The 25,198-nt window shown below is 35.5% G+C and overlaps 1 protein-coding gene across 1 annotated transcript; it reads right to left on the bottom strand.

Moving 5' to 3' along the window:
- Window positions 1-911: 911 nt before the first annotated feature.
- LOC131648478 (uncharacterized) lies at window positions 912-23,228 on the bottom strand. Its single transcript, XM_058918231.1, has 4 exons — window positions 23,009-23,228; window positions 22,830-22,931; window positions 22,272-22,590; window positions 912-997 (listed from the first exon to the last, which is right to left on the bottom strand). Exons 1-4 carry the CDS (start codon window positions 23,225-23,227, stop codon window positions 912-914), a joined length of 726 nt encoding a protein of 241 aa, XP_058774214.1. The 5' UTR covers window position 23,228.
- Window positions 23,229-25,198: the final 1,970 nt, after the last annotated feature.

Genomic DNA, 25,198 nt, shown 5'->3' with positions numbered 1-25,198 from the left:
AATACGTGCCGAGGCGCAATGGTTGCATTACAAAGATAAATTGTTATAACTAGAAGCCCTAATCCTCATAAGAGGGAATCCTTGGTGAACGAATTTCAGAGAGCAATCCTATTCTAGAGCAGAAAACAACTTCCGACGGAGAATTCAACATCAATTGAAGACATTCCCTTGATGAAGATGAATCCTTCCATGAAATCTTGTATGTTCTTCATGGCCATGGAGAGCTAAACCCCATTGTGTTGAGTTTAAGGTAGTAGTTAACCTATGAAGATGCAATTACTTTGATTAATTCTTGTGAACAATTGTTTAAGCTTTATTATCAATGAAAAACCTTGCTTTTATTTTATATCATTGTTGAACTATCAATCGAGAGATAGGGTTTATACTTTTGCCCTAGGTTTTTACATTGACTTGTTGATTAATACTCAGAGATGAGATTTTGAAGAAGTTTTCATAAATCATCGTGGTTAATTCCCTTTATCTTTATAGTTATTCTGAGAGATCGAATATCATACCGGTAGAGGTGGTTCTAGATTGATCATTAGACATAATATCAGTTTTGAGGATGAATGAAGATAATAACTTAAATAATGTTCACTCGTGGATTAATTGATTATTGTATGTGAATAGGTTGATGAACCCTAGAACTCAACATATTCATTCACCATTGTTATTCGTCTTTAAGCTTTTTATCAGTCAATTATTATTCTGTTATATGCAATTTGAGAACAAACAATCAAAACCACTATTTTTCGCTAACTCATTATAATCCGACTATAGAACGGCAGCAATATTACTCAGTCTCTGTGGATACGATATATTAGAAAATATTTACCCAAAATACTTTCAACAGCTACAAAAGTCTCAACCAAATTCAAATGAAAACTAGTCTTTAATAATAATATAAAAATTCATATAATCCTTACTGCACTTTTATTACCATCGCTCACATAGATGAATCTTTTAACATATTTGGTGGACGGCTCCACATGCAACCCTGCATGAATATACTTATGTCAGTAGTAGCACCAGAATCTACCCACCAAATATATATCCTTAGGTACAAAAACTAAATGAATTTCAAAACAAACAAAAGTGAAAAAATTATCTTTCTTTTCACGTCATGTAGCGTATTTGGAACATTCTTTCTTCATGTGTCCATCTTTCTTGTAAAATAAGCAAGTGAACTCTTTAATTTGTTACTCTGTCTTTTTATTTTGAGAAAGATTTTCCGCAATCTTTTTATTTTTATTTCGAGAACTAGTAGTCAAGTGAACACTTTTCATCTTCTCTCTTTAGTTTTTAAATATAGTTCAATTTAAACATTTAATTATACAAAATATTCTTAGTGTCAAACTACCTAAAGAGCATGTCATCGACTTTATATCAACACAATAATCAATAATCATTATTCACATTTAATTATTTTTCATCTAGCTTTGCATGTGAGCTCCAATACATCAATAGCCTTTTTCAATTTTGTTTATGTTGCTGAAATAACATTTTCCTTATGTTATTCCGTGAACGGTATGGTAAGCTATCATGCTCTACAAGGTCGGTTGAAATTCCAGCAAAAAAGTTATGTATGTGGTCATACATTCACATTCACATTTGCCTGCCACAACATATCTGTCTTATATGCATTTTTCTTTACCTTGGTCCTCATGAGGCCCAATAAATATTGAAAACTCTATAAAAATAATTGACAGTTAACCAATAATGATTTGATATTTGTGATCATGTACACATAATAAGTAGCTTAGGAGTAAGGATATTATATATAATTTGAAAGAGAATAGGTTAAGTGAGGGCAATGACACAATAGTTTATTTTAATTTCACTAAAAATTGATACATTCACCACCCCACAAATAAATGTTTGTATATATATGGTATATAATAATAGAGTACTAGATGCCAATGAGAAGGATCAACTCAAATAAGTGCTTTTTGTTGGCCAAGAAAAAGAAAGGCAGCTTTCTAAATTCTCTAAATTGTATAGTCAAAATTAATAATTCTAGATTGTGCATTTAAAGTGGCGTGTAAAATATTGCATAAGCTACAATGGACCACTTTATAGTGTGGTTTATGTGATGTGATGATTTATAGTTTTAATTTTGTATCTAATATTCTAATTGTATGGTATTTTTATATTATTAATGGTAAGTTAATCACTTACAACAAATGAATTTGATGGCTATTCTATAATTTAAGTTAGATTTATTATAATTCTTAGATGATAGATTTATTGATTTAAATTATGATTTATCCTCCAAATAATTTATGATTTTTTTGAATTTCGAATATATGAAGGAAATGTAGAAAAGACTCTCGAAGTATAATAAAAAAGAAAATTAAGTTAAAAAAGTTAGATAAATGTATATGTATTAATAGAATTTAGAGACATATATCATATATCATTCTCAATTATCAAATCAAAAAAGATTATTATTCTTGTGTGAGCGGTTACGTACTCTATTTTTGTATGGGTTTTTGAATAGAAAATGGAACTCCAGTCAAGTTATAAAAAAATAAAAGTTAACTCACTTCTTGTATGAGCACCAAGCGGTTTGCAATTACTCTTATATTACCCTATAGAAACTTCTTGAGCAAGCTTCTTTTTTGAATTGTTTGACATAATTTTTCTTTGGATTTGTAACTTTTTTTAACTATTTTCATAACTCATGTGGCGAGTTTGAATTGTGGGGGAGCAACACTAAACCATGTCCACGACATCAAAATCTTGACGGATCTTAAGTATGTCTTCTGCATTAGACATATTGTACAAAATTTCACGCGAGAGATTAAAGACAAAGCTCTTCGAAAATTGGTTATGAACGCAGGGTATACATTAACTCAACCATCGTTCAAACTATCGTAGAGAGATAAGATTGTCAAACCCAAATGCAGATGCTTGGATTGATAATATTCTAGTGGAGAAATGGACTAGGTCATACGAAAATGGACAACGATGGGGCCACATGACAAAAAATCTTTTTGAATCAATGACGGTGTCTTCAAAGGTATACGAAACCTCCATATAACCGCTTTGGTAAAATCAACATATTTTAGGATGGCTTCGTTGTTTGCACCAAAAGGTGAAAGGTGGGACGCGATGTTACGATTTGGACAATTATGGAGTGAATGTTGCATAAGATTTATCAAGGCAGAAGGTGCCAAAGCCAACACACATATGGTTACAAGGTTTGACCGACATAACTAGAATTTCATGGTCAAATAGACAATCGACCATAACGAGGGGCTACCAAGACTAGAGTATATGGTTCTACTAGAAGAACGTTGGTGCGATTGCGGAAAGTTTCAAGCATTTCGTATGCCTTGCTCCCATGTCATTGTAGTATGTGCCCATTCTCACATAGATGCATTAGCACTTCTGTCTCCCATTTACAATGGCTTTGCAGTGGTAGCAAAAGAGGATTATTGGCCTGCGTACAAGGGGGAAATTGTTTGGCAAAACAACCAAATGCGAAGAAATAGAAAGGGTCGTCCCAAGAGCAAGCGTATCACAACTGAAATGGACGAGCTTCACAAGCTAGAAAGAAAGTGTGATTTGTGCCGTCAAGTCAGACACAGTAAAAAAATTGTCCTACACATGTGTCATACCCCAAAAATTGCCCACCATATTTTTATACTCAAGCTCATTCGAATGTCAGAAGCTCAAGACTTGACTGACTATACACTCTCCTAAACAACAACCCTCAAACTAGGGTTTTGTATCTCTCAAAGAAAAATCAAGTTCTAAGGCCTCAAATGAATCCCATGGCCTCTCATACGATTCAAAGAACCTCCATGCCAAGTTTCAAGTCTTGATTCAAGAGATTGCTCACTCAATGGCCCAAACGATCAATAAATCGAGGGGTTACCTTAGAGCTAGGATCACTTTAAATTTGTTTGACTTGTTTGCTTTATCTTTAAAGGCTGTTTTGGGTATTCTGCTGTGTGAAAGATCCTACACCCGGATCTAGTGTACCTTAGGTATGTGGCATGAGACCAGGGAGGTTGTACGACATGTATCGTTATGGTTGAACTGATGGCCACCGTTAGTGCGACGCTTTGGTTTGTCCTGATGGCCCTTGAATATGATCGAGAAGACATTTGGCTACCGCGTGGTGTCATAAGCACTAATTCGCCCTTAGAACCCTAGTTGAACTTGACTTTTGCCTATAGGAAGTAGCGAGATAGCTGGCTTTGGATTCCTGACTGAAGCCGGTTGATACTCGATGCTACACTCATTGAGATTGGACTCTAGGGATGCTTTTGGCTGGCCGATCGAGTGCCATGTTGAGACAATGCCCGCGAGAAAGATCAGGGATATGAGCACCATAGAACCCGGTTACTATTCTAGGACAGGTTGAACCAACTTAACTTCAGTGGGGAGGGTACTTACCTACGAACTTCACACAAGCCTTTAAACCTAAGGACACTTGTGTGACTTGTCTGTGCTTGCTACTAACCCTTTGGTTTTCTTGCAGGTTTTTCTTATGGGACTCACTCGTCCTTACTATCTTACGTTTTGCCTGATGCATTGCATAACATCATGACATCATAAGCATAACATGATTTAACTAACCCTTTCAAGGATCTTAGAAATTTAGGGCGCACAATTTCAGGTACTCTTATCAAGGACTGAATTCCTAATCAAGGGGCAAGAGGATTTATTTTCCTCTGGCCACATACCTTCCAATTCAGAGACTCAGCACCTATCAAGGGGCAAGAGGATTTATTTTCCTCTAGTCGTGTACCTTCAAATTCAGAAGTATCCCGAATCATAGGCTATGACCCACTGGATATGGTGAGCTTGATTCTCAAAGAAAGACATTCAAAGACAAAAGTCAGAATTCTTCAGACAAAGACGCGACCAAACCATTTTCTAATGTTGCTAACTAAATTCCTAAAGATCCTTGAAAAGATTGCATTTGCATTCATAACATCGCATAAAACTAACTTTTCCTTTCAGGTCGACCGACTGGTCAGAAAAATACCATCAACAAATCAATCCTAATCAGATGAACATTCTGGAAGCTTAACCCCCAGACTTCTGAAACAGTCCCAATCAGATGAACATTCTGGAAGCTTGACCCCCCAGACTTCTGAAACATTCCAATCAGATGAACATTCCGGAAGCTCGAACCCCGGACATTCTGAAAGTTCCAATCAGATGAACATTCTGGAAGCTTGACCCCCCAGACTTCTGAAACATTCCAATCAGATATACATTCCGGAAGCTCGAACCCCGGACATTCTGAAAGTTCCAATCAGATGAACATTCTGGAAGCTTGACCCCCCAGACTTCTGAAACATTCCAATCAGATATACATTCCGGAAGCTCGAACCCCGGGCATTCTGAAAGTTCCAATCAGATGAACATTCTGGAAGCTTGACCCCCCAGACTTCTGAAACATTCCAATCAGATATACATTCCGGAAGCTCGAACCCCGTACATTCTGAAACATTCCAATCAGATGAACATTCTGGAAGCTTGACCCCCAGACTTCTGAAACATTCCAATCAGATATACATTCCGGAAGCTCGAACCCCGGATACTCTGAATCTCTACACCAATTCCACAGCAACGACGCAAGCCAGATGCACCTAAGTGTCAATTCACCAAAATCAATATGTCGTCGGCTCAAACATTACTCTGAGAGATGCTCCTGAGAATTCTAACACCTCCACTCCTGGTTATAAACTCAATGCGAGGTGCACGAACCACTCCAAGATCTAATCGATAACGGGAAAATCAAATTTAACCCTCTCGAAACTACTGTGGTGATCACCGCTCCTATACCTAGTCATGACAAGACTGATTGACATCTAGACGGGCGAACTTTTGGATCATTAGATCTACTTTCATGTGCAATTGCTATCCTGTTTGTTTAAACACTTGACTTATGATAGACATTATATGTTTTAATAATCATCATCAGTGCATTGCATATGTTTGTTTTGAATAAATTATTTCGCTGTCACTCATTTTAAATTGCGTCTTTACTTTGCATATGTTTTGTGATATTCAACTCCTGCAAAGCTGTAAGCCTTTTGAGGGAGGATGACGAAAACGATACCGCAACCTCATACAGTATGCCTTTGAACGGACTATGCTGACGATGTACAGGCATTATTTCAATTCCTAAACAGTGGAGATATAAGGATGCTAATCCCTCGTCAACCCCTTTGAGCCTAAGGTGTAGAAGTTTTTTTTCATATGCAAATTGAACCCTTAATCATAACCTGGGGCATGGTAGTTCTCAGTTAATTTGGCTGTACATTCTATTTTAAGAGAATCATTCAGTACACCTTTCAACAAAGGTTTCAATCACAAGCGTTCATCCGCACACATCAAAAAAGTGTTGGAGATGTCAATCAAAAGCCAATGATGGTTCATCAATCATTAAGCAAGGCAGTCAATATCTTTCAAAAAAATGAATGAAATGAAAAAACATATATACAAAGAAGAGCCTGCTAAGTCAAAAAGCAAAAAGATGACTTAGGCAAAAATCAAGGCATCCCGCTGACTGTAAACTCAAAATAGACAGTTCAGGCAAAAGTTAGGGATATCAAAAAGATGAAAAAGAGAAGTCAATAAATTCATGAACAACACAATGTTGTGACTACCAAAAGGAAGAAGTGACTGCCATCTCAAAAGTTCTCTTTGCTTGAGAACCATCATCATTATCAAAGGTGCAAATCCAAAAAGTCTCTTGGAACCTGAATGCATAAGTTGAATTAGCTGAGCTTAGGACTGAAGATCATCACAAAGGGGATGGGTACAATCAAATTTTGAGCCTTTATCCTTTGTTTCTTAAACCGTGAACCAAGCCACGTTACAACCCTTGAAAGTCCTAATTGAAGCATGGTTAGTTCGAAAGCATACTGTCACCAAAAAGGTATCCCGACTCCTTAAGGTTTACTACAAATGTTAAGTTGATATCCTGCTTTTTACAAACATCATGTTTTTATAAATATCATGATTTTACATCTCCAGTTTTAATGTTTTTCAAAAACTCAAGACAGACGTATGCATTGCATCTCATGAATTCATTATTAAACATATTCTGCTACATAATTTCAAATGTTAGCAATAGAAAGAATTTGCACAGGGTACAACTAATGACTGAAAGTTATCCCGACAAACAAAATTACTCCAAGAATCTATGTCTCTTATGTATACAAGGGGCATGACACATTTTGTCCAAACAATCTGGGGCAATCAAGTCAAGATTCGAAGAATATCTCAAATGCCAAAAAGTCAAAGGCATACATCACAAGTGGGTTTCAAACTATTTCCCGATCAATTTGGGATAATCATGTCAAATTTCAAAAATCTCTCAGAAGCATCAACAATCAGGGGCATCATACTAAGTACTTGGGGCATGTCGCCCATAGTGCACACCTCATAAAGTCCTCGCGAGGCGAATCTTTCCAAAGTTCCCACTAGCAGGGGAAAATCTACGCAAGTCCAGTTAGACATCTTGATCAATACTCAGTGGCGTGTCCTAATCAAATCCAGGAATGGTAGTTACTCATCACTGGGGGCAACGCTCAAGACCTCCACGCCTTCCACAAAGCCAATGTCACAATATCATATCCCCACAGAGTAATCATTAAGAAGATACCTTCAAATACTCTCGACAGAATACATGGCTCCCCAACAGAGATCTACATCTTCAACACTATCGGTTCTCCGACATCCTTCATCCCCAGTTAGGGTACATCAAGCTACAGATCATACCCCAAGCAGAAACCATAAATCCCCAGCTACACAATGATACAGAGATTTATTTTCTCAGAACAACATCAGTCATACATCATATACATCACATACATATTCATACATTGCATACATTACTTCATGATAAACATACGGGTTTCTCATTTATTTGGAGAGACTCGTCATACATGCATCATGAAATTGCATATTTCTACTTTTGTTTTCAGGTTCCGCCTCGACAAGCATTCCTCTCAGATATAATCGAGCTAAAGATTCATTCCGACAAGCTTTTTTTCATTCCAAAACTTCATCAAATAACTTATCAACTCTAAAGCATCCTCTATCAGATATGGTTTAATGTATGACCTGTTCCGGTATTCTCAGTCAGATATGGTCTAATGTATGACTCGTTCTGGCATTATCCTTCAGATATGGTTTAATGAATAACTCGTTCTAGGATCCTTCCTCGGATATGGTCTAATGTATGACTCGTTCTGGCATTATCCTTCAGATATGGTTTAATGAATAACTCGTTCTAGTATCCTTCCTCAGATATGGTCTAATGTATGACTCATTCTGGTATTCTCCTTCAGATATGGTTTAATGAATAACTCGTTCTGACATCCTTCATTAGATATGGTCTAATGTACGACTCGTTCTGGTATCCTTCCTCAGATATGGTCTAATGTATGACTCGTTCTGGCATTATCCTTCATATATGGTTTAATGAATAACTCATTCTGACATCCTTCATCAAGATATGGTCTAATGTACGACTCGTTTTGGTATCCTTCCTCAGATATGGTCTGATGTATGGCTCGTTCTGATACCCTCCAACAGATATGATATAATATTCTCCTTCAGATATGGTTTTATGAATAACTCGTTCTGACGTCCTTTATCATATATGGTCTAATGTATGACCCGTTATGGTATTCTATTTACAAGATCTAATTCTATCATCACGAACGGTGTAGACGCGATCATCTCTCCAAGATCTAATTCAGTTACTACGAACGGTGCTGACACGATCAACCTTCCAAGATATAGCCCTATCATCACAAACGAGGTAGACGCAATCAACTGTCAGAGTCTAAATTCTGTTACTACAAACAAAAATGGCACGATTAACATTCAACAACTACTTCTCAACACTTCAAAATTCAGATATAATCTAACGTACGATTCATTCGAAATTTCAAAACTTATCGAGACAGATGGCATCTTTAAGCCCATCTCCGATAAAAGTCCCTACTTCAGCTAGGGCAAATTTCTTGGTATTCTAGTGTTCAATCATCTTTCACCTTCAGATTCCAACAGGCATACATGCCAAATTGCATCCTCAGATAAAAGAAGATTGAACAGGGGCAGCTGTCATACCCCAAAATTTGCCCACCATATTTTTATACTCAAGCTCATTCGAATGTCACAAGCTCAAGACTTGACTGACTATACACTCTCCTAAACAACAACCCTCAAACTAGGGTTTTGTATCTCTCAAAGAAAAATCAAGTTCTAAGGCCTCAAATGAATCCCATGGCCTCTCATACGATTCAAAGAACCTCCATGCCAAGTTCAAGCCTTGATTCAAGAGATTGCTCACTCAATGGCCCAAACGATCAATAAATCGACGGGTTGACCTAAAAGTCAAACTATGGACAAACTACAGTCAAAACTTCTGATTTTTTGGTCAACATCCTCATTATGGAGTATCATTCATCATTTGATCAAGGATTGATCATGATTCATCAAGAAAAGCTCCAGAATCATCAAGAACCTAAGTTTCTAAATTAGGGTTTTTAAGGAAAAAGTCAACTGAACTTTGACCGCCCATAACTCCCACATGGAACATCAGAAATTTCCCATCCAAAGCTCAATTTGAAGGAAATTGAATTCTCTACAATTTTGTCTCTCACACGCCAAGTCTAAAAATGCACCATTTGAGAGATATGAGCCAATACATTACAGGTCCTTCTAAAAGATCGCAAAAAGTCATTTTTTCTCAAAGCTCATAACTGGGACATGGTAGAATCAATTGAGATGAAACCAAAAGGAGCCTTTAGAGGACTCTTTGAGATTTCTAAAAAGTCCAATAACACTTTCATATGATCAATATTGAAGGAGATATGAGGTTCAAAAGTTGGTCAAATTTCAAGAAGCGCATGAAACCATAATTGAACAATTTTGTGTTTTTGAGCTAATGGGCTTAGGTTTTGGACTTCAAACATATATATGACCCAAATAAGAACCTATAAAACCATTCTTATCTTTTTGGCTTTTTTAATTTTATTTATTTGAATTTTATTCATTTAAATGCAAAATAAATTAAAGTAAAATACCAAAAATGATGAAATAAATTATGGGGCTTTGTTTTGGATCATATGAAGGCCCAAGATTCACCTTGGAGACTAGCAAGTTTCGTTGGTGCATGGTTTGGATTTATATATTTATTTATTTTTTAATTTTATGCAAATTAAATCAAGAAAAATAGAATAAATATCAATTTGATGCATGATTTGATTCCTTCAATCAAATAATAATCTTGGGGCACAAGAAAATCAAATATATTGATTGGAAAGAGATTGAACCAAATATAGTATGATTTTGTGCAAAATTCAATCAAACTTTTTCTCAATATTTTCTCCAATCAAAGATGTGATTTTTTTCTAAAACTTTCAACCCTAATCTCTCATGATATATATATCCTACAAGTGCAGCCACAAAGGGACGAAAAAGAGGAGTGAATGAGGCTAGGGTTTCAAAAGTGAAAAGTTCACAAAAATTTGAAAAGATCGTATTGCAAGGTCAAGAGGATTTCTGAGCAAACTACTCGTCCCAATCTACTCCTCAGGTAAAATAGGGTAAGAACACGTTGTTATCTAAGCTTTGCATTCGTTTGTATTGTTCATGTCATCGATAACATATTCATACACGCTTTGAGTTTCCATATCTTGTGATTTAATGTGCCTAAATGATATCTAACCCTATGTATGAGTTCCTGACCATGAGTAGAGTACTACTGGATCATTAAAACAAAGTTTAGAGGCCCGGATCACAGAACACCATTGTTAGGGCACAGTGGAAGGAAGTGTTCGTTCTCATAGATTCAGTAGACGTTTGGCCAAGATGATTGTTCCATCGTGTTCGCAAGATCACAATTAACGGATCTGGGCGCGATTCACGCTCTTTTAACATGTTTCTTTTAAGTTTTGAAGTTGCAGGGAATTCGAAGGTGAAATTCGCAAGAAAAATCGTAGCAGAATCCACAAAAGAATCCGCAGGTAATTTGATGAAGGAGATGAACAGTAATCTGACCCCCCTTGATCCTCTCTCTTCGCGCGTGGACAGCCACCATTCGCTGGTCAAAGTGTCAACCCTGTCTCTCTCCTCTCATTGGTCCGCGCAACACATATGGGCCCAGCTATGTACTCTTTAACCTTTTCCCAATATCGTTTAAATTATATATTTAATTTATTTTGACTTTATATTAAACAGCGATCAAAGATAGCTTGCATGGCCAAGCGTATAGTTTGCAAAGTTCTACACCTGGGTTCGATTCCCAGATGCAACGAGTTTATTTTTACAATTTAGTTGATCGCTGATCCTGTGCACCTGTTCCCCACACGCGCACGTTACACCCTCCATCTCAACCACTGAATCAACACCAGCATATCATCCCAACAGATCAGAAGCGAAGGTCCACCATAGTCCCTCATAAACCTGTCACGTGGAATTAGAGCTAAGTTTTTAATTTTCTTTTTATTTTTGATTGCATACATGTTTTTATTTTATTCTCCCTTTTTTATTATTATAACTATATTTGGTTACATTTTTATTTATTTTAAAATTAGTTTTTTTTATATAGTAAATTTTAATCATTAATATTTAATCGAAAATCCGATTTTTTTTATAATAGTTAACATAATTAATTTGTTGTTTTAAGTTAATTATATTTTAGGGTAATAATCTAATGTTTAAAACCCCGATTCATTATTTTTATTCACCATGATCACTAATCACTGCTATTGGTAGGTGTTATCCACTAACGCATTTTTAGCCTTATGAACCCTTTAGGTCACAATAAGTTTTCTTTTTTTTAATTAATTAATCAGGGTTTACGAAGATCAATCCCTACACTGAAATTTTCTCTCATTGTGCAGTTTTTCAGGGTTAGCACCAGGATTTCCTCCGACTACGCGCGTCCATATAAAAAGCTAAGTTTCTAACTATCTTTTTGTTTAAATGTCATCTTAATTTTTTTTTGCCTCTTCATTAAAATAGGGTTTATTCAAATATCAATGAATCATGCCTACACTCACTCTATTATTTTGCCTTTTAATTTTCAGGGTTGATCAAGGGTTCAAGGAAGATTAGGACATTCAAGATTTTTTGATTAATTATTGTTCCTTCTTATTCTTTGCCTTTTAATTCCCCATCCCCGCAGGTGTTTATTGTAATAGTGTAGGATTTTCATTCTGCCTTTACTTTTCTGCTTTAGTTAGTAATCTTAGGGAGTGCAAGCCTTGAACTGAATTAGCTCACTAATTACAAGATAACAATATCTGAATTAAACACATGATTGTGCCACACACACACCTTTAGGGTAACCCTTCTTATGCTGCCTGTTGCCTTATATTGTTGCCTGGTTGCCTTATTAATTTTGTTGCCTTAAAATAGTCAAGTCCCTCGATTCCGAGGATAACTAAAGCAATGTTGCCTGTCGCCTTCAAAGTTATTGAAACTCCCTCGAAGCTGCCTTATAAAAATGATTGTCCCAATTGCTAAGGTATCCTCGCATGATGCCTCAAATGACTATTATATCCTTCCCTTAGACTACCTGCCCTCTTTATGGCAAGGGACAGTCTCATGGAGAATGATAACTCGATGACCCTTTACATCCAATTGAAAGGCTTCCTGCCCTCTTATGGCGTGGATAGATTCTTTCGCCCGAAAAGCTAAAAGAACGATTTTTCAAACTTAGGGTAGTTGCTATTAATTGCTTGCTCTATTTCAAATTCAAAATCAAATTCAAACTCTTTTTCCACTAATTTTCAAATACTTTTCAAAAGACTGTGCTTATTTACAAGCTAAAGTTCTTCTTCAAAGTTTTTACTTTTCACACCTCATTTTCAAACATTCAAACAATACAAAAGCGAGCTAAGCAATTAAGAGCCCATGGATAACCATGGATGCAAAGGGTGCCTTACACCTTCCCTTTGTATAACTTACCCCCCGAACTCAAAATCTTTTCAAAAGGTCTTTTTCTGTTCTTTTAGCCTTTCTTTAAATTGGATAAAATAAAAGTCGGTGGCGACTCATGCTTAACCACGACATTTCGATAAAAAAGTCAGTTCACCGTATTACAACATGCTAATGGCTCAACCAATTGAAATCAGTATGCACATTTCCTTTAAGATCTAAACAAAGCTTTTTTTCATTAAGAACGTTTGCCAAAAATAAAATGACATAACGACTAAAAAACAACACATCGGCGGATAAAAAAAGTCAACAACACGACAAAATATCTAAGAAATTACAAGCACCAAAACAAAGTCATCAGAACCGTGCATCATCATCATTACGTCTCTGTCTCTTTCAACTTCCTCCAACCAAGTGCGAGACGTTCCAGTTGCAAGTGAGATGGCGGTTCTTCTCTGGATTCTTCTAATTTCTTCGCCCTTTGGGATGTCCCTGTCTAACCAGCGTTTCAACTCTCTCTCTCTCTTAAGATGCTCCATGGAATGGATGTGCCAAAATTTCATTTTTATCGTTGATTTCAGGGGAGAGAAGAATACATAGCCATCTCTTGTGAAAATCTCAGAGCCCGTTATGAAAAAAGTTAGGAGGAAATGAGAAGGTGTAGTGAGAAAATATGAAAAATGGTGGAGAAAGGGGGTATTTATTTATAGAAAACACATTTACAAGGAGGAGTCATATGAGATGGCTCCTCCTCCTATAAAGTTAGTGGAGGCGCCATATGACATGGCTTATCAGTACTGCAAGGGCCATGTCAGATGGCGCCAAGGGAAAAAAGTTGGAATAAGCAATCTCAAATGGCGCCTTGGTGTAAAAGGTTTTTGAAACATGATTATTTGCGTAATTTTCTCCGAAACGTGGTTATTTGCGTAATTTTTTTAATACCTTATTTAAAAAAAATATTATTTTTTTATAATTAAAAACTAATTATAAATCCGTGCATTTGTATGAAGAAAAATCATTCTCATATTAGATCATTCAATAACTATTAACTAATAAAAATTTAAATCTAACATATAATACATCTAAATAGCAATACTCATCTTTCATAATCGGGTTAATAGTAATTCACCTCCTCTAATGTTAGCGAATTTTGTTTTTCTCCCTCCCTACCTTTTGGTAACGGTTTTTAAACAAAAAAAAAACCGTTGCCAAAACTTGCCTTTGATAACTGTGGGATAAACTGAAATATTACACGGGATAAACTACTATTAACCCTATTATCCCTTCCTAATCAAAACAGAGACAATGTGGATTAGAATAAAGTTATGTTTCTACTACTTTTATTTATTATTTCCGAAAATATACTCAACACAACACATGCTTTATCAATTAGAAAATAAACTACATACTTTATTTATTATCAAATGATAGAACATAAGAAAACAAGTATTTTCAGCATGTTATTAGCTTAGTTTTATTGTTTTCAATGTCATTTTATATTTTTTTTATTGTAATAAATTGATCATTTACACCGGACATTGAAAAATTGGTATCAATCTTTAGGTATTAAGGTAGGAACTCCAACTCAAAAATGTATGATGAATCTAAATTTTAGGTTTTTTCTGTTCCGACGGATTAACCGTTATCTAGAACGTGCTCGTCATAACATCCAAAATAACTCACTGTTGGAGTAATTTCTAATAATTTTCCACAATTTAAATGGTGTTTTGTAACCGTTATTTTAAATATATTTTTAAAATAAATTTTTCAAATGTTTATTTTAAAAATCAAAAGGTCAATATATATTCTCATAGTTTATCCTTTTAAATTTAATTGTTCATTAACTAAAACACTTCGATATTAACATTGTAGATTAAAAAATCACATTTTGTATTAGGCAAATTCTATCAAAATACTTATGAATGATTTCTTTATTTTAGTTTTTAACATTATTTATAATTTAAATATAAAAAATAATTTTAGTTTTTTTTAATTTTTAGAAGCAATTTTTTTTTAATTCGAGGAGAGTTTGTTAGTGCAACAATCGGGGAGGGTCGAATTCAGGAATGCACGTTTAACGTCCATCTGATACATGTGCCAATTGTTCGCCAGGCCAACAATCAACCTGATCATTTCGATCCTGGCAACAGGTGCAATAACCTCATCGAAGTCAATTCCTTCCTTCTGAAGAAATCCTTTCGCCACAAGTCTTGGCTTGTGTCGAGTCCCTTCACCTTTGGGATTACACTTCACCTTGTATACCCACTTCACATCAATTTCCTTCTTGCCATGAGACAATTCGACAAGTGACCAAGTATTGTTGTCTTCGATGGACTTCAATTCTTCATTCATAGCTTTCACCCACTTCGAATCCTTCAATGCCTCAGTTGCATTGACAGGTTCGACATCTGCATAGAAAGTATAATGTACCAGCTCACCTTCATCATTGACTATATCATCTGATCTAATCACATATTCTTGCAACCTTGCAGCGAGAGAACCATAGAGCAATAATGTACATAGTATCAAATTTGTTTTAAAAAAACTATTTTTCTTCACTAATTTATATGAATTGTTCTATGAACAGGAGATCTTAAAAAGTAGAAAAAAATATAAAAATCATATATAAATAATTGAAATTTCTGCTAAAATATTTTTTAAATTATTTTTTACTTTTGATATTTTTAATGTTATTTACTATTAAAACAAAAGATTCTTTTTAATTTGTGTTTATTTTTACTAATTTCAATTTTATAAATTAGAATAAAACCTGCTAATGGTTTGAAATGACCCTAATTTTCCCCACTTTAAGAAAATAATATATTAAAATCCGCTATATATAAATTGTTTATTAAAAGAATATAATGTTCTAAATCTGAGGAAATATTTATATAACACAAATTGTGCATATGTCTTCTATTGAAATATTTCATAATTGTTAGAGTTTTCTAGTGATATTTATGGTGGACATGTAATGTTTATTTTCATGTAGTTATACAACGTAATGTTTATTTTCATATGGTTATACAACATAATATTTATAAGTTAATATTAACACTTATACATGATATTTTAGGTAAAGAAGATAAAATATCATACAATGTATAATTAGTTAAATATGAATGACTTTAAGGTATGTGTTTGACTCTAGCAACTAAATTATTTAACAACAAAAATAGCAAGGAATTTTCTATAAATAATGAAAACTTTAGCTTAAGTATTTTTTATAAAAAAAAACGTTTTCTTATATTTGCAATTAAAAGAAATGCATAACAAAATAATATAAATAATGCGCTTCCAATAACTATTAAATTAAAAAAAAAAAAATTAAACACATTATACTGTAACTTGAGTAATCTTCATTATATTGCCACTTTCATTTAAATTTTTATGTTAAAAAGACTTTTATTAGGTAAAGTAACCATGATTTTTGAGCGACGCTTAAAGTTTTTTTTTTTAATCAAGATATATTAATATCACTACAAAAAATGTTCTCTGCAGCGACGTGGATTACACGTCGCAACGTGCAAAATCACGTGGTAACCAAAAAGTAGCGACGTGAGCATATATGTCGCAGGAGCACGCGTGGCAACATTGTAGCGACGTGGAGACCACGTCAGAAAGTAGCAACGTGACTCCCACGTCGCAACCGGATTACATAGGAAACAGCCCACTACACACACACCAGGTGTGGCAGGTGTGGGGAAGTGTGTTTGTTGACCAATGTAGCGACGTGTTTCCCACATTGCTACATTAAATGCTTTTTTTTTAAAAAAAATTTATTCACGCTAGATTTGTTTTGTTTTATATATTTTATATAATTAATTAATATATAATAAAATATAATATATAATAAAATATATATAATAAAATTTATATATAATAAAATTTATATAATAAAATTTATATAATAAAATCTATAAAATAAAATTTATATAATAAAATCTATAAAAACTAATTTATATAATAAATTTATATAAAATAAATTAATATAATAAACATTATATAATAAATTCAATTAAATAAAATTAAAAATTTAAAACTAATATTTTAATGAATTAAAATGTAGAATATTTTACATAAAAATAAATTTAAAACAAATAAAATACAAAATGTTTTTAAGAGGCATCATCCGGAAAATAATTATCCGGATTAAAATCATCAGCCACCCCGTCATCCTCCGGCTCTTGAGGAGGAGCATTACTGTAATTTCCTCCTCCTTGCATAAACTGTCTCATCTGCTCCTCCATCTCAGCTTGCTTCTTCATAATGCCCTCCATCTGTCGCGCATGCTGCTCCTCCATATCAGTCTGCTTCTTCCGCATCATTGATAAGTGCCAAAATGTCGATGTTTTGAGTATGTAAATAGTGGCACTTATCGATACTTTTGTTAATACCGTTTGAGTAATTCCCCGTTTTGTGTATAAATACGTATACTTTGTGAATAGTTGTATTTTCATATACTTTTATACCATTTGATAGTTTTTCCTTTGTTTTTATAGGTATTCATGCTTATTGGAGCCTTGAGGAATAAAGTGTCAAAGGCACGGCTTCGATTTCGCAATTTTGGTGAAAGCTCGCTTAGCCACCATCAAGCGGACTTCAAAAGACTCAAAATAAGGATGACCAAAATCATCATTTTGGTTTCCATTCATTCATTATTGGATAGAGCATTGAATAAGCTTCCCAACGCTTCGAACCGGGCGCAATTCGGAGTTACGGTTCTCGAGTTATGGCGAAAACAAAATCTGGTTTTTAGCAGACTCCGCTAAGCGGAGGGGGGTCCGCTGAGCGGAGCTCCAGCGGAGCAAATCAGCGTCTGGGTGCAATTTTGAGTCCGCTGAGCGGAGGGGGTCCGCTAAGCGGACCTGCTAAGACAGCAGCTCGTTAAAAGGGGCCAAAATCACATTTTTAGGTCATGTTTTGGGTATTTTTGAGTCCCAACACCATCAACTTCATTCTTAGAGTAAAATTAGCTTAGAAAACAACTTCGGAGGTTGCATAAGGATGATCGGGGGTGGATTGAGCGTCGAACGGAGCTGACAAACCGGGAGATTTTCGGTTCATTTCTCTTCTTCTTTGTGTATTTCTCTTTGGTTGGTTTTGTTTGTATATTTACTTGAATCTTATGTATATTTACCGATTATAATGTTATATTTAACTTGCTTTACGAATCTGTGTTGATGTTATCCTGGATTTTTGCTCTATGCTGGGGATTTGGGGTGCTTTAGAGATAAACTTCTTGAATCCTTATCTAGGATGATAATCTGTTGGTTCTGAACTCTAGAGATAGATTTAGAGCTAGCATTCACCGTTTGTATCTGTACGTAATGCTTTCGTGTTTAAGCGGCGCGCGAGAGATCGCCGACGCGAGAATACGGATGTTCTCGCAGCTTCGTGTTAGAGATAACCTTAGTTGTGAGATGATCTCGTTTGTGCTCCAGAGATGGACGCTTATGTGAGAGATACGTGATAACATAGATGAGTATCGTAGGTTGAGTATAATAGGTTGGTAAGTGTATGTTTGTGAAGAGTGGGTATATTTACATTCCTGATAAGTTATTTCTCTTCTAAGAATGTGTTTATTCTTTTCTTGTCTATATCTTTGTTTACTTTTTGCTCATTCAAACCCAAGCTCGAAACCGTAGAAACTGTTGAATGGCATCTCTCCATCTCTGTGGACGATAATTCCTGGATCAATATTTCCAAATATTTTTTGTTGCTTGCCCTATACTGCATTCAACAAAATGGCGCCGTTGCCGGGGATGGTTGTGATTGCATCGCAATAGTTTTCGTGGTCTTGAGCTTTGTATATATCGTATATATTGTATAGTTTCACTTGTATATATATTTACTTGTACATGTTTACTTGTTTATGTTCACCATATAAGTTTACTTGTATATGTTACATATAATTATACTTTTATTGGTGAATGTTGGTGAAACATATTGATCTCGGATTAGCTATTTCCTTACAAATCTTCACTTTTCAACTTGTGCATCCAACATTCACCAACTTTCTCTTTATGTATGTTAATAGTTATATGTGTTTCATGTTTGTATATATGTGTTTGCTCTTGTACATATTTGTATATGTGTGTTTTCTTTTATGTTTGTATAATTGTTGTATATATTTGTACCCGTAACGTTTGTTGAGTGTTTTGGTTAGGACACTTTCTTTAGGCTTGTGCGGTGAGACGTCACCATGGCATGACTAGAGGAGGCTACTTTCCAAACACCGAAACAATAAAGGCGTCGAGCTAACGACGTAAAACAAGCGCTTGTTGGGAGGCACCCCAATGGTTGTAAATATTGTTTATATTTCTGTTTATGAGTTATTTAGGTGAAGTGGTGAGTGATTGGAACAACAGATCCTGTTCTGATTTTTCTGGTTTCTGCTATGTCCGCTAAGTGGAGCATAGCTCGCTAAGCGAGCATAGCATAATTTTGTTTTTCTGCTCTGTACCAGTGAGGTTCCCATTCCACCTGGTTCACTCATTTTTCCCACTTTCACCAAGGCTAATTAGTAGTGTATAGTAGTTTTGTTTTTCTAATTCTTTTGTGGTTGTTTGTACTCAAATTTTGTTCGATAATTCGAAGATTTTTGAGGTGATTCTCCAAAGCTTGAGTGTTTCAACTTGCGGATGTATGGTAGGATATTATTTTTGAAGTTGTATCACTCAAGGTAATTATTTATCGCTTTCTATAGCATAACATGTTTAGGAAACTTTTCATTTGTACAATTACCATACCATTCATTCTTTTGCATTACTTGCTTATTGATTGAATCACTTTAGTTCCCAAACCATAAATGTAAGGAAGTTTTCCATTGTTTACATATGCTGGAGGCCACAATCTTTGTTTTAACTGGATTTTATTATGCTTAATCTTTTGTTTATGTTGATTTTATGAAAGCATGAAAAGGATCAAGGCATTTTGTTTCATTTTGAGCACAACTACAAAAACCAAATAGTTAAATTCACCTTGTGAGTGTGTGATCATTTGTTAACCCTTCTGAGCCTTTTTGTCAACGTCCATGTTGTTTTTACTAAATGCTTATCTTTGAGTGTTTAGTTCTCATTTTTGCATGGATGATTGATTCTTTGTTTTCTTGAACCCTCAACCATGATTTTTGGTATGAATTTTTACCTTGCCTTAGGAAGTAGAGAGTATTCATATGATGGTGTGGTTGAATTCAAGTTGGGGAGAAAAATGATTGTGCACTTATTTGGTTGTTGCTATGAGGTTGAAAAAGAAAAGAAAAAGAAAGAAAAAAAAAGTGAAAAGAAAAGAAAAGAAAAAAAAAGGAGAAAAAGTTTTGAAAAAGAAAAAGAAAAGAGAAGTGAATAATTGTGCTAATAAGTATTGTGATTGGTTTGAGAAACTTGTGGTTAAGGAAGAAGTTTGATCGAGATTTTGTTGTTTGAATCTTTGGTGGATTGATCGCTCCCTTAGGTTTAGGCAAGTTTTTGTTTCGATTAGCCTTAGGACATATCCCTTGTTTGTTAACCAAGCCACATTACAACCTTGAAAAGTCCTTGTGATTCTTGCTTTTGTATCTTCAATGTGATTTTTAGATGAATGCATAATTTAATCTTTTGTTTGCAAGATTGTTGGATGAGTGTTAAAAGTCCTTCACCTTTGTGTGTTCTTCATCCATTGATGAATTTTTGCTAGGTGTGATTCATGATGTGAGCATGTATTGTGTTAGAATGTTTTGTATGCTTTTTGTACTTAGGATTCGTTTCGTTTACATGTTGTCGTTGTAGGATAGTGGTAAGTATTTACTTTGTTTATACGTTTTTCTATTGAGCCATACATTTGTTTTTGGTTTTCAAAACTTGTTGATTCACAATTCTTTGGTTTATTACTTTTGATTCTTTGATTTATTTGACATTGTTTGAGGACAAACAAAGTTTCAAGTTGGGGAGAGTTTGATAAGTGCCAAAATGTCGATGTTTTGAGTATGTAAATAGTGGCACTTATCGATACTTTTGTTAATACCGTTTGAGTAATTCCCCGTTTTGTGTATAAATACGTATACTTTGTGAATAGTTGTATTTTCATATACTTTTATACCATTTGATAGTTTTTCCTTTGTTTTTATAGGTATTCATGCTTATTGGAGCCTTGAGGAATAAAGTGTCAAAGGCACGGCTTCGATTTCGCAATTTTGGTGAAAGCTCGCTTAGCCACCATCAAGCGGACTTCAAAAGACTCAAAATAAGGATGACCAAAATCATCATTTTGGTTTCCATTCATTCATTATTGGATAGAGCATTGAATAAGCTTCCCAACGCTTCGAACCGGGCGCAATTCGGAGTTACGGTTCTCGAGTTATGGCGAAAACAAAATCTGGTTTTTAGCAGACTCCGCTAAGCGGAGGGGGGTCCGCTGAGCGGAGCTCCAGCGGAGCAAATCAGCGTCTGGGTGCAATTTTGAGTCCGCTGAGCGGAGGGGGTCCGCTAAGCGGACCTGCTAAGACAGCAGCTCGTTAAAAGGGGCCAAAATCACATTTTTAGGTCATGTTTTGGGTATTTTTGAGTCCCAACACCATCAACTTCATTCTTAGAGTAAAATTAGCTTAGAAAACAACTTCGGAGGTTGCATAAGGATGATCGGGGGTGGATTGAGCGTCGAACGGAGCTGACAAACCGGGAGATTTTCGGTTCATTTCTCTTCTTCTTTGTGTATTTCTCTTTGGTTGGTTTTGTTTGTATATTTACTTGAATCTTATGTATATTTACCGATTATAATGTTATATTTAACTTGCTTTACGAATCTGTGTTGATGTTATCCTGGATTTTTGCTCTATGCTGGGGATTTGGGGTGCTTTAGAGATAAACTTCTTGAATCCTTATCTAGGATGATAATCTGTTGGTTCTGAACTCTAGAGATAGATTTAGAGCTAGCATTCACCGTTTGTATCTGTACGTAATGCTTTCGTGTTTAAGCGGCGCGCGAGAGATCGCCGACGCGAGAATACGGATGTTCTCGCAGCTTCGTGTTAGAGATAACCTTAGTTGTGAGATGATCTCGTTTGTGCTCCAGAGATGGACGCTTATGTGAGAGATACGTGATAACATAGATGAGTATCGTAGGTTGAGTATAATAGGTTGGTAAGTGTATGTTTGTGAAGAGTGGGTATATTTACATTCCTGATAAGTTATTTCTCTTCTAAGAATGTGTTTATTCTTTTCTTGTCTATATCTTTGTTTACTTTTTGCTCATTCAAACCCAAGCTCGAAACCGTAGAAACTGTTGAATGGCATCTCTCCATCTCTGTGGACGATAATTCCTGGATCAATATTTCCAAATATTTTTTGTTGCTTGCCCTATACTGCATTCAACAATCATCTCGATCTGGGCCTCACTTTCGCGTCTCGCCAATTGCCTTACTAATTCAGTTTGTTCCTGTGTCAGATTTGGTTGACGCGATCCACCCTCTCCATCCTGAACTCTTTGGAACAGATTACGGTCACCAGATCTATAGCTGGACGCCAAATTTCCAGCCCCAAAAAAGCAACCATTAGGCCCTTTATCTTTAATAACCTCACACCAAATGTAGTGATCAACATCCGCGTTAAGCGGCTCCCCCTCTGCTGGCATGAATTGAGGATTATTTTCCAGAAAAATGGCAAGTCGTCTATCATATTCTTCCTGCACACATATTCAATAAAAAAATTAAGTTAAATATTTAAATGCATATTTAATGATGCTAAATAAATATATACATATTATAAATTAAAATATATTAAAACGTTGCCACGTGATTTTCACGCCACAACTTATGATTTGCCACATGATTTTCACGTGGCAAATTATCAATTGCCACATGAAATTCACATCACAAACTTTGTATCAATATAAAAAAAATAAACAACGTAAATTTCACTTACAAGATACATCCTCGTGCGCTCGTCGACAACACCTCCCGATCTCCTTGTCCGGGTCCTCGAAATCAGCTCAGGCATCAATGGTCTTCTCCCCAACTGCTTAGCCTAAATAATATAATTAAAAATAATTAGTAAATTATATTATGAATAAAGAAGTAACTTAAAAATTTTAAAACTTTTACCAATCGTCGGGCATGCTCGGCGGTGCTAATACTTCCAACTGTGTTGACACAACCGCCCTTTTCAGATGCCCTCATCTTCTTAAAAGTTTCTGATTTAGCCCGGAATTCTGGAGTCCTCCAATATATTACAAGCTCTTGAAAAACCTCCTCGCCTATCCAGCTAGGACGGATGCCGTGAAGCTCATAATTCTCCCTTACTTGCCGCAGCATATCAGACATTCTTTTAGAGCATCTGGTATTGAAAACTTTCTGAACACTTTTTTCACTCAAAGGATCCCACACACATTTCTCCTGCAATAATGTTGTACGACATTAAAATAAAATGTTAAGTAATTATAATGAGAATTTTATTTAAATAACTATAACTAAAACAATAAATTAAATGCATAACCTATATAAATAACAATACCTTAAACATTCTAAACCATTCATCTTTATTTTTGACGTCCCCATAGCTCTTAAAAGCTGATTTATACATCTGCTGAATTATATAGTTAACAATCCTAGCAGCAGTCCGACTCGGCGTAAAACTGAAACAAAAAATGAAAATGTTAGATATAAATTTATATAAAAAATGAAAATGTATACATACTATAAAAGTTTTTAAATAGGAAACTTACTTGCTTCCTTCGGGATGAATCCAAAATCTACCGTCAACGACATGAATCTCATCGAGATCATCCCTCCCACGAAGATCAGCTCCGTCTATCTCATCAACTGCCTCATCAACCTCACAGGCTGGTACATGTGTGGGATGTGGGGTGCGTGAGCCTCCAACCTGTGTGGGGCGTGGACTAGGAGATCGTCCAGCCTGTGTCGGACGTGGACGGGGAGATCGTCCAGCCTGTGTGGGGCGTGGACTAGGAGATCGTCCAGCCTGTGTCGGATGTGTACTGCTGGATCCTCCCGTCTGCTGAAAGGAGGAAGTCATCTGCATGGGATATGAAAAACCAGATCCTCCAGTATGCTGGAAGGATGAAGGCATGCCAGTATGGGCGAATGGAAAGCTGGGCGGGGGCACACCAGTATGTGTGAATGGAAAGCTAGGTCCTCCCGCCTGCTGGAAGGACGAGGGCACACCAGGATGCTGGAAGGATGGCGGTACCGCTGAGTACTGGAAGGATGGCGGTACCGCTGAGTACTGGAAGGATGGCGGTACCCCAGACGGGAACGTGTGGGAGGAGAGTAATGGGGTAAAAGCCTGAGTACTGGCTAAAGACATAGGATCAACACTCTGAGGGCGGGAAGACACGGCCATGTGAGGCGCCTCACATACTACTATCCTCGGACGTTGGGACTTCTTACCACTATCTTTACTCTTAGGTGGCATTTTACCTATTTTATTATTCATCAACACATAAATATTCATTAACACATAAATAGATATTCATTAACACATAAATATATATTTAATAGATATCCATTAACACATAAATAGATATTCATTAACACATAAGTAAATATTCATTAACACATAAATAAATATTCATTAACATATAAATATACATTCAATGTTTAGTTATTCTTCATCTTCGCTATCCACATCATTCTCTTCATCATTCTCTTCATCATTCTTTTCGTCGTTCTCTTCGTCATTCTCTTCATTGTTGTCATCGGATTCAAACTCTTCATCATTCTCTTCATCCACATTATTTTCAACCAACAATATAGATGCATCAACTTGATGTCCCTCAACAATTGTATCAGACAAACTTGTAATGTCTTCAGCTGCAACCACTTCATTAATTTGATCAACATCATCAACTTGATAGGCAACATCTTCTACTTGATTGCCATTTTCAATATGACCTTGCGGTTTTGTTTTTATTACAACACACCATCCTCTTTTACGTGTCACAAATGAAGGATAAGGTACATAATAAACTTGCCTAACAATATTTGACATTATGAAAGGATCATACTCTTTGTATTTCCGGTTCAATTGAATCTCAACAGTACCGTATGACCTGTCTATTTTTGTGCCTCTACTTGGATCATACCATTCACAATAAAACAAGACAACTTTATTTTCTGAATCCATGTAATGGTATACCAACTCGTAGATATGTTTAATAACTCCATAAAAGTCATCTTCACCACCATCTGTAACTCCTTTTACAAATACACCACTGTTTATGGTTTTTTCCCTTCGGTCCATGCCTCAGTGTGAAACTTATATCCATTCACGAA

This window comes from Vicia villosa, linkage group LG1, assembly GCF_029867415.1.
Source record: "Vicia villosa cultivar HV-30 ecotype Madison, WI linkage group LG1, Vvil1.0, whole genome shotgun sequence".
Lineage (NCBI taxonomy): Eukaryota > Viridiplantae > Streptophyta > Magnoliopsida > Fabales > Fabaceae > Vicia > Vicia villosa.
The sequence above is the reverse complement of the archived record's forward strand: the minus strand, read 5'-3'. Positions and strand labels throughout refer to the sequence as shown.